This window comes from Trichomycterus rosablanca, chromosome 5 (genome assembly GCF_030014385.1).
Source record: "Trichomycterus rosablanca isolate fTriRos1 chromosome 5, fTriRos1.hap1, whole genome shotgun sequence".
Lineage (NCBI taxonomy): Eukaryota > Metazoa > Chordata > Actinopteri > Siluriformes > Trichomycteridae > Trichomycterus > Trichomycterus rosablanca.
This window is the reverse complement of record NC_085992.1, coordinates 950,559-968,967: the sequence shown is the minus strand read 5'-3', so window position 1 is coordinate 968,967 and position 18,409 is coordinate 950,559. Positions and strand designations below refer to the sequence as shown.

The window sequence follows — 18,409 nt, the reverse complement described above, 5'->3', positions numbered from 1 at the left end:
GTTATAGCTGCAAAGGGTGGCCGACATCATATTAAACCCTCTGGATTAAGAATGGGACTCACTGAAGTACATATGTGTGTGAAGGCAGACGAGCGAATACTTTTGGTAATATAGTGTACCTAGACATACTCAGGAAACCATAGCCAATCATGTCTGTGTAGATGCAGAACAGGAAAGGGCCTTCCCCAAACTGTTGTTAGAAAGTCAGATTATATATATATTTTTTTATATGTTTGCTGTCATTCAGCTGTCAGCAGTGAGAGCATCAGAAACACTGAACTTGATTATCGATGATAAACTCAGTACTTATCAGGGGCGTCCACATACTTTTGGCCGTCTAGTGTAAATTAAATAATGTTAAATTAAATTACATCACTGAATCAGGACCAGAAGTTTGACTCCGCCATAAATATCACGTCTGTCTATTAAATCTAAGATATTCTTCCATTATGTGGCAGTAGTTTGGGGAAGGTCCTGTTCCTGTTCCAGCCTGATTGTACCATCATGCACTAAGTGAAGCTCATAAGGACCTGGTTTGGTTTGGTGAGGTCGATCCGGAGGAACTGTACTGACCTGCACTTACTACAGTCCCCACCTTCACCTGGAATGAATCGGAACGTCGACATTTCACTCGCTCGCTCCCTCACACGGCCACACCCAGCACGACACGTGCTTTCTGTTTAGCAGTAAACACGGGCGTGTGTTTTGGTGATGTTGGTGCACAAACTCTGGAAACGTTTCTGAACCTGAACAACCTGTTCGCTGAATACGCTGCACATCAGTAAACAAACCTCCTACTGACCAACCGCAGAGTAACCGTGGGCTGCACGGATCCGAATCCCCCCCCCCCCCCCCCCAAACAAAACCTGTATAGTCTACACGCGAGGGTCTGCATGGGTCAGCTGTTGACGCCCACTGCAGGCATAATAGACAGAAATAAAACCATCAGAACCAGTCTGAATGACCAGTTTGGATGTATATGAGCTCTGGCGAGCCCCGTCACAGACTAGCACCGGTGAACCCAGAGACGGGGACTCGAGTCCGAGTCGCACGTAAGTTGCACACACAGCGACTTCAGACTTGACTTGGACTCGTTTCAAATGACTCTGACTCGACTCGTGACTCGCAAAAAATGACTCGTGCACAACAAGAACATTAGTTACATGTGACAATTATATATATATATGATCTGACATTCTGATCGTGTCATTTTCTGCTCTCTAATAATAATAATAATAATAATAATAATAATAATAATAATAATAATAATAATAACGCTCCGACCATCTTAACCCACAACACACACAATGTGTAAATGTTCCAGCCAGCTTCCGGTGTAGTGATGAAGCGCCGCTCCCTACTTAAAATGGTGGAATACCCTACGTAGTGCACTTCTCATGAACAACCGGGGTGAATGGAACGCTCCTACAGAATCGGTGCTGATGGTTGAAAGACGCTTTCTGAACCAATCAGAGCTTCTGATTGTAATTGTTAGTAAGAAATGCGTCACACAGATGACGTGGTAATGAAACGCTCGATCGGCTTTCTAACCACTTCCTGTTTTACTTCACCATCGGGAAAAGTTTGGAGGTTTTTAATTATAAGCACATTTACAAAATAACGGATTCTGTTCCTAATGGGACGCACGCTTATAAATGTAATAGCATCTGGAAGAACAGAAGCTCAGGTAAGCAGCGGTTATGATTGTTTTTGCTGTGTTTGGGATTTTGGCCGCTGTGGCGTGATTTATCGAGCGCTTTTGTTCTGTAATGAAAACAAAACGTATCAGTTGAAGCTTTTAACTGGAACCTTCTTGTTACAGAAATTACATTCATTTACACAATGAGGAGGAAAGTAAAGACACGAAGTAAAACGGCTAAATACACTCGCTAATCTGTTGTTGTTTTTATCTGAACTTACAGATTATTTCTTTATTTCTACGCTACATTTATAATATATGTTTTGTGTAGATTATATTGACTCGTGACTCGACTCGGACTCGTATTTTGTGACTTGTGAACATCTCTGGGTGAACCGGTTCCGTTCCAACTTCTTAAGAGCTTTCTGCATTTGCACCAGTTTTTACTGGAACCGAGGACCAAGGACCGAGGACGTGTAGCCAACAGGGGGCGCTGCACAACACATAACAGTGTGTTTAAACCTCTGTACTATCAGCCAGGCGAGCGTCTAAACAGACGTGAGTACCTGTGTCTGATTATTATGGCCGAACAGCCTGGCTATCGCGAGGTGAGCTTAATGGTGTCGGTGCGCTCTCAGTGCAGGTCCCAAACCCGGATACAATAAGGGGCATCCAATAAAAACCGGGTCTGATAGGAGGAGCGGATCCGCTGTGGCGACGCCCAAATATAGAAGCAACCAAATGAAAATGATCGGTACAAAGACCGAGTCTAAGTCTGGTCTCGCCGTCTGTCCGGGGACTCATGACGTCCAGCTGCAGGATTAATCACAGTGATTCTCACTCACTGTGGACCGTGATTAATGTCCTGCGCTCTTCCCCCACGATGCACTGGGGCGAGGAGCCTGTTATTACACTCCCCCTCTGTGGGTTCGTCTTAAAGAAACAGTCGAAAGTCTCCACACGTCCAAAAACGCCCCACCAGGCGTGTACAGGAGGGGTGACCAGGGTTCCTGTTCCAGCGTGGCTGCCCCTCTGTCCTGAGGTCAGGACCACACAGACACGGCAGGAAGGTCAGCAGTCTGAGTCTCGTCCAACATCATCATCTGACCCCACAAACGCTCTTCTGATGAAATTCTAACAGACAGTCTCCACCACCGCCGGGTTCTGCTCCCAACATCAGAATATCGACCTTGCTGGGCGCCTAACGCACAACCGGCGGCGCCCAATGGAGAACGGAAGGAGACGGGTGGAAGAACGTCCACAACGTGGAGGGTGCAAAGGTGCAAATCTCATCAAATCAACATCAGATCAACATCAAGATAGATCAACCACTAACTCCATCAAGATTAACCTCCACCTTCATCAAGATCTACCTCAACCTGAACATCCATCAAGATCAACCACCAACATCCATCAACCTTAACGTCCATCAACATCAACCCCAACGTCCACCAAAATCAACCTCAACATCCATCAAGATCAACATCAAGTTCAACCTCAACGTCTATGAAACTTAACCTCAATGTCCATCAAGATCAACATTCAACATCAACATCCATCAAGATCAACCTCAGCGTCCATCAAGATAGACCTCAACATCTATCAACCTGAACCTCAACATCCTTCAAGATCAACCTCAACATCTATCAAGATCAACATCAACGTCTATCAAACTTAACCTCAATGTCCATCAAGATCTACCTCAACATTCATCAACCTCAACGTCCATCAGTTTAGGGAAGGTCCTTGTTCCTGTTCCGGCATGAGCGAGCAAGACATGAAGAAACTCCAGTGAGGCCTGACCTCAGCCCCACTCAGCAGCTCTGGGATGAACCGGAATGTTGACTGAATCAACTGAGCGTCAGCACCCAGCCATACAAATGCTGTCATCTTATGACTGAACGGGCACAAATTCCCACAGACACACTTCAGAGTGTTGTGAGAAGCATGCAGTGGTCAGTACTGGATGTCCGTCTGTAATGTGTATTCAGTCACATGATGCTGTTTCCATGGAGTAACCGTCTAGCCTAATGCTCTTGTTACTGGATGGAAGTGAATCCCAACAGTCGTGTTCTGAAATCTAATAACAGAAAGCTTTCTGGAGGAGCAGAGACTGGTACAGGAGCTGGTACAGAAGCTGGTACAGGAGCTGGTACAGGAGCTGATACAGAAGCTGGTACAGGAGCTGGTACAGGAGCTGGTACAGGAGCTGGTACAGGAGCTGGTACAGGAGCTGGTACAGAAGCTGGTACAGGAGCTGGTACAGAAGCTGGTACAGAAGCTGGTACAGGAGCTGGTACAGGAGCTGATAAAGGAGCTGATACAGGAGCTGGTACAGGAGCTGGTACAGAAGCTGGTACAGGAGCTGGTACAGAAGCTGGTACAGAAGCTGGTACAGGAGCTGGTACAGGAGCTGGTACAGGAGCTGGTACAGGAGCTGGTACAGAAGCTGGTACAGGAGCTGGTACAGAAGCTGGTACAGAAGCTGGTACAGGAGCTGGTACAGGAGCTGATAAAGGAGCTGATACAGGAGCTGGTACAGGAGCTGGTACAGGAGCTGGTACAGAAGCTGGTACAGAAGCTGGTACAGGAGCTGGTACAGAAGCTGGTACAGGAGCTGGTACAGGAGCTGGTACAGAAGCTGGTACAGGAGCTGGTACAGAAGCTGGTACAGGAGCTGGTACAGGAGCTGATAAAGGAGCTGATACAGGAGCTGGTACAGGAGCTGGTGGTGCAGGACGTGATGCTCGAGGGTCCAAAAGTGTTTGAGTGAGGTTTGTACTGCAGTGGGGTCAGAGCTGCAGCACACACTGTTCCTTACCATCCACCCAGAGAGAGAGAGAGAGAGTGTGTGTGTGTGTGTGTGTGTGTGTGTGTGTGTGTTAGTGTGTGTGTTAGTGTGTGTGTTAGTGTCTGTGTCTGTGTGTGTGAGTGTGTGTGTGTGTTAGTTTGTGAGTGTGTGTGTGAGTGTGTTAGTGTTAGTGTGTGTGTGTGTGTGTGTGTGTGTGTGTGAGTGAGTGCGTGTGTGTGTGTGTGTGTGTGTGTGTGTGAGTGTGAGTGTGTGTGTGTGAGTGTGTGTGTGAGTGTGTTAGTGTTAGTGTGTGTGTGTGTGTGTGTGTGTGTGAGTGAGTGCGTGTGTGTGTGTGTGTGTGTGTGTGTGAGTGTGAGTGTGTGTGTGTGAGTGTGTGTGTGTGTGTGAGTGTGTGTTGCTGAGTCTGGTGCCTTTAAGGAACCATCTGTTCCAAAATGCAGATCTGAGTCATCCAACCCTCTGTGATCGTATTTTGGGCTCTGTGTGTGTGTGTGTGTGTGTGTGTGTGTGTGTGTGTGTGTGTGTGTGAGAGAGAGAAAGTGATGTTGTGTATGCGTCTGTTTGTGTGTGTGTGTGTGTGTGTGAGAGAGAGTGATGGTGTGTGTGTGTGCGTGATGGTGTGTGTGTGCGTGATGTGTGTGTGAGAGTGATGGTGTGTGTGTGCGTGATGTGTGTGTGTGAGAGTGATGGTGTGTGTGTGCGTGATTGTGTGTGAGAGTGATGGTGTGTGTGTGTGTGTGTGAGAGAGAAAGAGAGAGAGTGATGGTGTGTGTGTGCGTGATGTGTGTGTGAGAGTGATGGTGTGTGTGTGTGTGTGTGTGTGTGTGAGAGAAAGTGATGGTGTGTGTGTGCGTGAGAGAGAAAGAGAGAGAGTGATGGTGTGTGTGTGAGAGAAAGTGATGGTGTGTATGCGTCTGTTTGTGTGTGTGTGAGAGAGAGAGTGATGGTCTGTGTGTTAGTGTGTGTGTGAGAGAGTATGAAAGTAATGGTGTGTGTGTGAGAGTAATAGTGTGTGTGTTAGAGAGTGAGAGAGAGAGTGATGGTGTGTGTGTTAGTGTGTGTGTGAGAGAGTATGAAAGTAATGGTGTGTGTGTGAGAGTAATAGTGTGTGTGTTAGAGAGTGAGAGAGAGAGTGATGGTGTGTGTGTTAGTGTGTGTGTGAGAGAGTATGAAAGTAATGGTGTGTGTGTGAGAGTAAAAGTGTGTGTGTGTTAGAGAGTGAGAGAGAGAGTGATGGTGTGTGTGTGTGTGTGTGTGTTAGTGTGTATGTGTGTGTATGTGTGTGAGAGAGAGTGATGGTGTGTGTGAGAGAGAGTGAGAGAGTAATGGTGTGTGTGTATGAGAGTAATAGTGTGTGTGTGTGTGTGAGAGAGAAAGAGAAAGAGTGATGGTGTGTGTGTGTGTGTGTGTGTGCGTGATGTGTGTGTGTGAGAGTGATGGTGTGTGTGTGTGTGTGTGTGTGTGATGGTCACACTTATACACTGTATAGCCAGAAGTATGTGGACACCAGACCACAAGCCTTTTACTACAATAACAGGGTTCACTCCTCTGTAAAGACTTCCAGCAGATTTGGGAGTGAGTGTGTGGGAATTTGTGCCCGTTTGGTTAAAAGAGCATGTGTGAGGTCAGGCTGAATGCTGACAGTGAGCGGAGGTGAGGATCAAACCCGGGTCCTTGGGGTGTGCCACCCACACTAACAGCTAAAGTAACAGCTAGTGTGAGACGGGAACCGGTGGCACAGTGGAGCGGCTGGTGATGTGGGTGCTGCACCACAACATGGGTCCTGAGTACCTGGGTTTGATCCTTGGTCTCAGTTTGTATGTGTGAGATCGTGAGGGTGTGGCCCGTGTCCTGCACACTCATTACACTGATCAATATTCCACCTGAAGTTACGCCCAGTGTGCCCATGTGCCTGGTCCTAATGGTGACTGTGTTCATGTTCGCTGGCACTGCTGGTACTAGACCTTCTTCAGTGTAGAGGAGATGATTCGGTCAGGAAATATTGTGGCCCCGGGGCCCGGGGCTCTATTCTGTCAGTACTGGTATATTTACATTCACTGCATTTGGATGCTTTATCCAAAGCAACCGAGTACAACACAAATAACTGAGACGTAAGGGCCTTGCTCAGGGGCCCAACTGTGGCAGTCTGGCAGTGATGGGTTTGAACCAGCGAGCTACTGATGACTGATGAGCGCGGGCGCTGCTCGTGTTCTGTGGGAGGATCAGTCGTCTGTGGTGTTACGGACAAGGTTTCAACACCGTAAATATCAACACACACACACACACACACACACACACACGCACACACTCACTCACACACACACACACACACGCACACGCACACTGAATCAGGAATGCAGTGAGGAGTCGATCAGGGTGAGATTAGAAGATCTGGAGGTTGAACTGCTCATCCTGTTACTGTACTGACGCCGTGTCTGCACGACGGTACGTATTTATGGCCATGATGAGCGACGGATAAGGTGGTGGGTAAGGTGGTGGGTAAGGTGGCAGGTAGGGTGGTGGGTAAGGTGGTGGTAAGGTGGTGGGTAAGGTGGTGGGTAAGGTGGTGGATAAAGTGGCAGGTAGGGTGGTGGGTAAGGTGGTGGTAAGGTGGTGGGTAAGGTGGTGGATAAGGTGGTGGATAAAGTGGCAGGTAGGGTGGTGGGTAAGGTGGCGGTAAGGTGGTGGGTAAGGTGGTGGTAAGGTGGTGGGTAAGGTGGTGGATAAAGTGGCAGGTAGGGTGGTGGGTAAGGTGGCGGTAAGGTGGTGGGTAAGGTGGTGGATAAGGTGGTGGGTAAGGTGGTGGTAAGGTGGTGGATAAGGTGGTGGATAAAGTGGCAGGTAGGGTGGTGGGTAAGGTGGCGGTAAGGTGGTGGGTAAGGTGGTGGTAAGGTGGTGGGTAAGGTGGTGGATAAAGTGGCAGGTAGGGTGGTGGGTAAGGTGGCGGTAAGGTGGTGGGTAAGGTGGTGGATAAGGTGGTGGGTAAGGTGGTGGTAAGGTGGTGGATAAGGTGGTGGATAAAGTGGCAGGTAGGGTGGTGGGTAAGGTGGTGGGTAAGGTGGTGGATAAAGTGGCAGGTAGGGTGGTGGGTAAGGTGGTGGTAAGGTGGTGGGTAAGGTGGTGGTAAGGTGGTGGATAAAGTGGCAGGTAGGGTGGTGGGTAAGGGGGTGGATAAGGTGGTGGATAAGGTGGTGGGTAAGGTGGTGGGTAAGGTGGTGGGTAAGGTGGCGGTAAGGTGGTGGGTAAGGTGGTGGTAAGGTGGTGGTAAGGTGGTGGGTAAGGTGGCGGTAAGGTGGTGGGTAAGGTCGTGGTAAGGTGGTGGTAAGGTGGTGGGTAAGGTGGCGGTAAGGTGGTGGTAAGGTGGTGGGTAAGGTGGCGGTAAGGTGGTGGGTAAGGTGGTGGGTAAGGTGGTGGTAAGGTGGTGGATAAAGTGGTGGTAAGGTGGTGGGTAAGGTGGTGGGTAAGGTGGCGGTAAGGTGGTGGGTAAGGTGGTGGTAAGGTGGTGGTAAGGTGGTGGGTAAGGTGGTGGTAAGGTGGTGGATAAAGTGGCAGGTAGGGTGGTGGGTAAGGTGGTGGGTAAGGTGGCAGGTAGGGTGGTGGTAAGGTGGTGGATAAAGTGGCAGGTAAGGTGGTGGGTAAGGTGGCAGGTAGGGTGGTGGGTAAGGTGGTGGGTAAGGTGGTGGATAAGTTGGTGGATAAGGTGGTGGGTAAGGTGGTGGGTAAGGTGGTGGTAAGGTGGTGGATAAAGTGGCAGGTAGGGTGGTGGGTAAGGTGGTGGGTAAGGTGGTGGTAAGGTGGTGGATAAAGTGGCAGGTAGGGTGGTGGGTAAGGTGGTGGGTAAGGTGGTGGTAAGGTGGTGGGTAAGGTGGTGGTAAGGTGGTGGATAAAGTGGCAGGTAGGGTGGTGGGTAAGGTGGTGGATAAGGTGGTGGGTAAGGTGGTGGGTAAGGTGGTGGTAAGGTGGTGGATAAAGTGGCAGGTAGGGTGGTGGGTAAGGTGGTGGATAAGGTGGTGGGTAAAGTGGCAGGTAGGGTGGTGGGTAAGGTGGTGGTAAGGTGGTGGATAAAGTGGCAGGTAGGGTGGTGGGTAAGGTGGTGGATAAGGTGGTGGGTAAGGTGGTGGGTAAGGTGGTGGTAAGGTGGTGGATAAAGTGGCAGGTAGGGTGGTGGGTAAGGTGGTGGTAAGGTGGTGGATAAAGTGGCAGGTAGGGTGGTGGGTAAGGTGGTGGATAAGGTGGTGGATAAGGTGGTGGGTAAGGTGGTGGATAAGGTGGTGGATAAGGTGGTGGATAAAGTGGTGGATAAAGTGGCAGGTAGGGTGGTGGGTAAGGTGGTGGATAAGGTGGTGGATAAAGTGGCAGGTAGGGTGGTGGGTAAGATGGTGGATAAGGTGGTGGATAAAGTGGTGGATAAAGTGGCAGGTAGGGTGGTGGGTAAGGTGGTGGATAAGGTGGTGGATAAAGTGGCAGGTAGGGTGGTGGGTAAGGTGGTGGATAAAGTGGCAGGTAAGGTGGTGGGTAAGGTGGTGGGTAAGGTGGTGGGTAAGGTGGTGGATAAAGTGGCAGGTAGGGTGGTGGGTAAGGTGGTGGGTAAGGTGGTGGGTAAGGTGGTGGATAAGGTGGTGGATAAGGTGGTGGATAAAGTGGCAGGTAGGGTGGTGGGTAAGGTGGTGGATAAGGTGGTGGATAAAGTGGCAGGTAAGGTGGTGGATAAGGTGGTGGATAAGGTGGTGGATAAAGTGGCAGGTAGGGTGGTGGGTAAGGGGGTGGATAAGGTGGTGGATAAGGTGGTGGATAAGGTGGTGGATAAGGTGGTGGATAAAGTGGTGGATAAAGTGGCAGGTAGGGTGGTGGGTAAGGTGGTGGATAAGGTGGTGGATAAGGTGGTGGATAAGGTGGTGGATAAAGTGGCAGGTAGGGTGGTGGGTAAGGTGGTGGATAAGGTGGTGGATAAAGTGGCAGGTAAGGTGGTGGATAAGGTGGTGGATAAGGTGGTGGATAAAGTGGCAGGTAAGGTGGTGGATAAGGTGGTGGATAAGGTGGTGGATAAAGTGGCAGGTAGGGTGGTGGGTAAGGGGGTGGATAAGGTGGTGGATAAGGTGGTGGATAAAGTGGCAGGTAGGGTGGTGGGTAAGGGGGTGGATAAGGTGGTGGATAAGGTGGTGGATAAGGTGGTGGATAAGGTGGTGGATAAAGTGGTGGATAAAGTGGCAGGTAGGGTGGTGGGTAAGGTGGTGGATAAGGTGGTGGATAAGGTGGTGGATAAGGTGGTGGATAAAGTGGCAGGTAGGGTGGTGGGTAAGGTGGTGGATAAGGTGGTGGATAAAGTGGCAGGTAAGGTGGTGGATAAGGTGGTGGATAAGGTGGTGGATAAAGTGGCAGGTAAGGTGGTGGATAAGGTGGTGGATAAGGTGGTGGATAAAGTGGCAGGTAGGGTGGTGGGTAAGGGGGTGGATAAGGTGGTGGATAAGGTGGTGGATAAAGTGGCAGGTAGGGTGGTGGGTAAGGTGGTGGATAAAGTGGCAGGTAAGGTGGTGGGTAAGGTGGTGGGTAAGGTGGTGGGTAAGGTGGTGGATAAAGTGGCAGGTAGGGTGGTGGGTAAGGTGGTGGGTAAGGTGGTGGGTAAGGTGGTGGATAAAGTGGCAGGTAGGGTGGTGGGTAAGGTGGTGGGTAAGGTGGTGGATAAAGTGGCAGGTAGGGTGGTGGGTAAGGTGGTGGGTAAGGTGGTGGATAAAGTGGCAGGTAGGGTGGTGGGTAAGGTGGTGGGTAAGGTGGTGGTAAGGTGGTGGATAAAGTGGCAGGTAGGGTGGTGGGTAAGGGGGTGGATAAGGTGGTGGATAAAGTGGTGGATAAAGTGGCAGGTAGGGTGGTGGGTAAGGTGGTGGATAAGGTGGTGGATAAAGTGGCAGGTAAGGTGGTGGATAAGGTGGTGGATAAGGTGGCAGGTAGGGTGGTGGGTAAGGTGGTGGATAAGGTGGTGGATAAAGTGGCAGGTAAGGTGGTGGATAAGGTGGTGGATAAGGTGGTGGATAAAGTGGCAGGTAGGGTGGTGGGTAAGGGGGTGGATAAGGTGGTGGATAAGGTGGTGGATAAAGTGGCAGGTAGGGTGGTGGGTAAGGTGGTGGATAAAGTGGCAGGTAAGGTGGTGGGTAAGGTGGTGGGTAAGGTGGTGGGTAAGGTGGTGGATAAAGTGGCAGGTAGGGTGGTGGGTAAGGTGGTGGGTAAGGTGGTGGGTAAGGTGGTGGATAAAGTGGCAGGTAGGGTGGTGGGTAAGGTGGTGGGTAAGGTGGTGGGTAAGGTGGTGGATAAAGTGGCAGGTAGGGTGGTGGGTAAGGTGGTGGGTAAGGTGGTGGATAAAGTGGCAGGTAGGGTGGTGGGTAAGGTGGTGGGTAAGGTGGTGGTAAGGTGGTGGATAAAGTGGCAGGTAGGGTGGTGGGTAAGGTGGTGGGTAAGGTGGTGGATAAAGTGGCAGGTAAGGTGGTGGATAAGGTGGTGGGTAAGGTGGCAGGTAGGGTGGTGGGTAAGGTGGTGGATTAAAGTCCGGGATCTTGAGCCATTTCTTATTTTAACAGTGTTGGTACAGTAGCTGCAGTTCCAGCTCCTGCGCCAGGGTGAGTAGCCGGTGGTGCCAGGTTCTGTCATGTCCAAACCATACAGTGACATCACAGGTCTGATAGATTTTAGGAGATTGAAATGGAATGAAAAGTTCTCAGAGATTCTTCATCTTCCTCAGAAATAAACACAAGGGAGTGATTATAATCCACAGTGATGATGGAGGTGATGATGGAGGTGATGATGGAGGTGATGATGGAGGTGGTGATGGAGGTGATGATGGAGGTGGTGATATAGGTGTTACACAACCTTTCTCCTGTAATAAACCAGGTTAAATCACTGTTCTGTGTTTCCTCATGTTCTCCTCATCCTGATTCTGGAGGACAGAAGGGGGCAAATACTTTTACACTGAACTGCATCACCTTATTGTGACTTATTGGCTACTGACCACTGATATACGATTCTGGACTATTATTTTGGCTACTGACCTTTCATATATGGTGCATTATGCCATCTGCTGGCTTTATGCTCTTCGCCATCTCCGTTTTTGCATTGTTTGGTCACTCCATTGCAATTCTTGGAATCCCAGACTGCATTACAGACTGCAATAACTACGCTGCTTCCTCCGATGGCTACTTCCATGTTTATTCTTCAACTGAACTTCTTCACCTACGATCCTGCTATCACCTTGACTCTGCAACTTATAGCTTCTGCCGTAGTATTGGAATTCTACGGCGCCCACGCTATATTCATCGCGGCCGCAGGAGGCGTCACTCTCAACGTGCGACCCTGTTTCACAGCTATCAATCTTCTGTCTCGGCTATTCCAGTCATCTGGTCTACGGTTCGCCGGCCTAAGAAGAGCTCCAAGTGGTCATCGCAGCGTGTGGCTCCGAGGGTCCTTCGCGAGTTTCCTCGATCTGCCACATCCTCGTCCCTTCTGATCTTAAAACTGCCGCTGTCACTCCCATCCTAAAGAAACCGGGTCTGGACAGATCTGTGTTAAACAACTTCAGACCAATCTCGAATCCTCCATTCCTTTCTAAGGTTCTCGAAAAAGTCGTGGCTTCTCAGCTTCTTGACTTTATGAGCACAAATAATCTATTTGAAACTTTCCAGTCGGGTTTTCGTTCCCAACACAGCACTGAGACTGCTCTACTCTATGTGCTGAACGATCTAATACGTTCCTCGGACTCTGGTTTTGTCTCGTCTCTTCTTCTTTTAGATCTCTCTGCTGCTTTCGATACGGTTAACCACAACATCCTTCTGACTCGTCTGTCTGATATTGGGATTTCTGGCATTGTACTCTCCTGGTTCAAATCCTATCTATCTGACAGGCATTTCTTCATTCGCTTGGGTAATCACGTTTCCGACACTGCTTTGGTGAAACAAGGGGTACCGCAAGGCTCTGTACTGGGGCCTCTTCTTTTCATTATTTATATCATTCCACTTGGTTCCATCATACGCAGACACGGTCTTAACTTTCACTGCTACGCAGATGATACCCAACTCTACCTTGCCTTCAAACCATCCATCTCTTTTCCTCCCTCCTCGCTTACCTCGTGTATCCAGGAACTTCAATCCTGGCTGCATTCAAATTTCTTGCTGCTTAATCCCCTTAAGACTGAGCTTCTTTACGTGGGCACTAAAACTTCACTTTCCTCTTTCACAAACTCTCCCCTCCTCATTGGGAATGTTTCCATCACACCTTCCAGCTGTGTACGCAATCTTGGTGTTCTGTTTGACCCTCTGCTTTCATTCGGTCCTCATGTGAAATCACTCTCCAAATCAGCCTTTCTTCAGCTTCGCAATATCCCTCGTCTCCGTCCCTATCTTTCATTTGAGGTGGCGGAAACACTGATACACGTTTTTGTCACCAGCCGCTTGGACTACTGCAATTCCTAATTGCACGGACTTCCCGCCAAAACCCTCCGTCCCCTGCAAACCATACAAAACGCAGCTGCTCGGGTCCTGACATTTACCCGAAAGTTTGACCACATCACCTCTGTTTTGGAAGAACTACATTGGCTGCCAATTTCCATGCGCATTAAATATAAAATTCTGGTCTTGACTTTTAAAGCACTTCATGGTCTCGCTCCCGCCTATCTTACTAAACTCCTCACACATCACACACCATCACGCAAACTAAGGTCGTCAGACACGAATCAACTCTCTGTTCCTAGATTTAGGATGTCCACTATGGGCGGCAGATCCTTCAGCGTTGCCGCCCCAACACTCTGGAACTCTCTGCCCTCGACTCTTCGCTCTATTTCTTCTCTTTCTGCTTTCAAGGTGTCTCTAAAAACTCATCTCTTCTCACAACATTTTCATTCTACTTCTTGAACTTATATCTCTAACCTATCCTTACTCACTGTCGGTCTGTTTTTGTTTTGTTTTTGTTTTTGTTTTGTTTTGCCTTGTCTTGTTTTGCGTGTTGTCGTTTGTTTTAACTTTTTATTACTGTACAGCGACCTTGAGCTTGGTGAAAGGTGCTATATAAGTTGAACTTATTATTATTATTATTATTACTAGGTTTGATACCTGAGATAGTACACAACAAAAACAATCTGAGATACTATACATTATGAGCTACTACACATAAGATATTATACACTACTAAACAACGTGAGATAATATGAGATAACAGACAACCTGAACTACGACACATTATAAAATAATACACATTATGAGATACTATATAACCTGAGATACTATACATTATTAGATACTACACAGCCTGAGATACTACACATTAGATATTACACAGCCTGCGTTACTACACAACTAGAGATACTGCCCAATACCTGAGATACTAGACATGAAATACTACACAAACTGAGATACTACATATGAGATACTACACATTAGACACTACACAACTTGAGACACAACACATGAAATACTACACAGCCTGAGATACTACACATGAAATACTAAACAACCTGAGGTACTACACATTATGAGATACTACACAACCTGAGATACTATACCTTATGAGATAATGAGCTAGTAAACAACCTGAGCAATACCTAAGATAAACAACCTATGACAGTACACATTATGAGATACTACACAATATGAAATACTACACAGCCTGAGATACTACACATTATTACACACTACACAACCTATATGATAGTACACAACCTGAGATACTACACATTATTATACACTACACAACCTATATGATAGTACACAACCTGAGATACTACACACACTACATTACCTATATGATAGTACACAACCTGAGATACTACACATTATTATACACTACACAACCTATATGACAGTACACAACCTGAGATACTACACACACTACATTACCTATATGATAGTACACAACCTGAGATACTACACATTCTTATACACTACACAACCTATATGATAGCACACAACCTGAGATACTACACATTCTTATACACTACACAACCTATATGATAGTACACAACCTGAGATACTACACATTATTATACACTACACAACCTATATGATAGTACACAACCTGAGATACTACACATTATTATACACTACACAACCTATATGATAGTACACAACCTGAGATACTACACACACTACATTACTTATATGATAGTACACAACCTGAGATACTACACACACTACACAACCTATATGATAGTACACAACCTGAGATACTACACATTATTATACACTACACAACCTATATGATAGTACACAACCTGAGATAATACACATTAATATACACTACACAACCTATATGATAGTACACAACCTGAGATACTACACACTCTACATTACCTATATGATAGTACACAACCTGAGATACTACACATTCTTATACACTACACAACCTATATGATAGTACACAACCTGAGATAATACACATTATTATACACTACACAACCTATATGATAGTACACAACCTATATGATAGTACACAACCTGATATACTACACATTATTATACACTACACAACCTATATGATAGTACACAACCTGAGATACTACACATTAATATACACTACACAACCTATATGATAGTACACAACCTGAGATACTACACACACTGCACAACCTATATGATAGTACACAACCTGAGATACTACACATTATTATACACTACACAACCTATATGATAGTACACAACCTGAGATACTACACACACTACACAACCTATATGATACTACACACACTACACAACCTATATGATAGTACACAACCTGAGATACTACACATTATTATACACTACACAACCTATATGATAGTACACAACCTGAGATACTACACACACTACACAACCTATATGATACTACACACACTGCACAACCTATATGATAGTACACAACCTGAGATACTACACATTATTATACACTACACAACCTATATGATAGTACACAACCTGAGATACTACACACACTACATTACTTATATGATAGTACACAACCTGAGATACTACACACACTACACAACCTATATGATAGTACACAACCTGAGATACTACACATTATTATACACTACACAACCTATATGATAGTACACAACCTGAGATAATACACATTAATATACACTACACAACCTATATGATAGTACACAACCTGAGATACTACACACTCTACATTACCTATATGATAGTACACAACCTGAGATACTACACATTCTTATACACTACACAACCTATATGATAGTACACAACCTGAGATAATACACATTATTATACACTACACAACCTATATGATAGTACACAACCTATATGATAGTACACAACCTGATATACTACACATTATTATACACTACACAACCTATATGATAGTACACAACCTGAGATACTACACATTAATATACACTACACAACCTATATGATAGTACACAACCTGAGATACTACACACACTGCACAACCTATATGATAGTACACAACCTGAGATACTACACATTATTATACACTACACAACCTATATGATAGTACACAACCTGAGATACTACACACACTACACAACCTATATGATACTACACACACTACACAACCTATATGATAGTACACAACCTGAGATACTACACATTATTATACACTACACAACCTATATGATAGTACACAACCTATATGATAGTACACAACCTGATATACTACACATTATTATACACTACACAACCTATATGATAGTACACAACCTGATATACTACACATTATTATACACTACACAACCTATATGATAGTACACAACCTGATATACTACACATTATTATACACTACACAACCTATATGATAGTACACAACCTGAGATACTACACACACTGCACAACCTATATGATAGTACACAACCTGAGATACTACACACACTGCACAACCTATATGATAGTACACAACCTGAGATACTACACATTATTATACACTACACAACCTATATGATAGTACACAACCTGAGATACTACACACACTACACAACCTATATGATACTACACACACTACACAACCTGAGATACTACACATTATTATACACTACACAACCTATATGATAGTACACAACCTGAGATACTACACACACTACACAACCTATATGATACTACACACACTACACAACCTATATGATAGTACACAACCTGAGAATACACATGAGAGATCTAGGATCCTATCAGAATATCAGAAGGTGATGGTAATATTTCGATACAGATTAATAATCGGTGTATTGTGCTACTGTAGAGTGTGTGAGCAGAAGCAGACGAGTGTAAACATCGCGCGCGCGCGCACACACACACACACACACACACACACACACTGCGCGCTTCAGGACTATAATCCAGCACTGCGCATTAATCCAGCAGCTCTTCTTACCTGAGTAGCTTTATGAAGCTGCTTCTTCAGTCCTGCTACAGACATCCTGCTGCTCTGTACTGATGCACTGCTGTGTTCTCTGTGTTTACTGTGTTCTCTGTGTTTACTGTGTTCTCTGTGTTCTCTGCACCTCTCTGTCCGGGCTGGAGTGGGATGATAATGGAGGGTAAATTCCCACGGTGCTGCTGCTGCTGCTGCTGCTGCTGCTGAAGGACAGGACGAGATTCTGAGTTTAACCTCCGTCAGCGTTCACTGGCCACGCCCACTTATACACCAACCTCCCTCCCGCAGCAGAGCGCCCAATGTCATGCAGGAGAACCGCCCGCGCATGCGCAGCGCGCGCCCCGAGGTACCCTCCTCTGCGTCATAGGCTGGTTTGCATGTCTGTGACGTCGTGGCTTACGTAACGCGTGCACACAGGGACAGGGTTTATCGGATTACCTTCAACTGGAGTACAGTGTGCTGCAGGAGTACTAAACACCCCTGCTGCACCACAAAACACCACACTAAACACCCCTGCTGCACCACCAAACACCACACTAAACACCCCTGCTGCACCAAACACCACACTAAACACCCCTGCTGCACCACCAAACACCACACTAAACACCCCTGCTGCACCACCAAACACCACACTAAACACCCCTGCACCACCAAACACCACACTAAACACCCCTGCACCACCAAACACCACACTAAACACCCCTGCTGCACCAAACACCACACTAAACACCCCTGCACCACCAAACACCACACTAAACACCCCTGCACCACCAAACACCACACTAAACACCCCTGCTGCACCACACACCACACTAAACACCCCTGCACCACCAAACACCACACTAAACACCCCTGCACCACCAAACACCACACTAAACACCCCTGCTGCACCAAACACCACACTAAACACCCCTGCTGCACCAAACACCACACTAAACACCCCTGCTGCACCAAACACCACACTAAACACCCCTGCTGCACCACCAAACACCACACTAAACACCCCTGCTGCACCACCAAACACCACACTAAACACCCCTGCTGCACCACCAAACACCACACTAAACACCCCTGCACCACCAAACACCACACTAAACACCCCTGCACCACCAAACACCACACTAAACACCCCTGCTGCACCACCAAACACCACACTAAACACCCCTGCTGCACCACCAAACACCACACTAAACACCCCTGCTGCACCAAACACCACACTAAACACCCCTGCTGCACCACCAAACACCACACTAAACACCCCTGCTGCACCACCAAACACCACACTAAACACCACTGCACCACCAAACACAACACTAAACATCACACTAAACACCCCTGCACCACACTAAACACCCCTGCTGCACCACCAAACACCACACTAAACACCCCTACTGCACTAAACACCACACTAAACACCCTGCACCACCAAACACCACACTAAACACCCTGCACCACCAAACACCACACTAAACACCACTGCACCACACTAAACACCCCTGCTGCACCACCAAACACCACACTAAACACCCCTACTGCACCCCCAAACACCACACTAAACACCACTGCACCACACTAAACACCCCTGCTGCACCACCAAACAC

At 47.0% G+C, this 18,409-nt stretch overlaps 1 protein-coding gene across 1 annotated transcript in view; it reads right to left on the bottom strand.

Moving 5' to 3' along the window:
• sh3gl2a (SH3 domain containing GRB2 like 2a, endophilin A1) overlaps positions 1 to 17,008 on the bottom strand; it is a 26,946-nt gene extending 9,938 nt beyond the window's left edge. The window contains exon 1 of the mRNA XM_062995471.1: positions 16,806 to 17,008. Coding sequence (XP_062851541.1) covers positions 16,806 to 16,850 — 45 coding nt within the window. The 5' untranslated portion in view covers positions 16,851 to 17,008. The remainder of the gene's footprint in view (positions 1 to 16,805) is intronic.
• Positions 17,009 to 18,409: the final 1,401 nt, after the last annotated feature.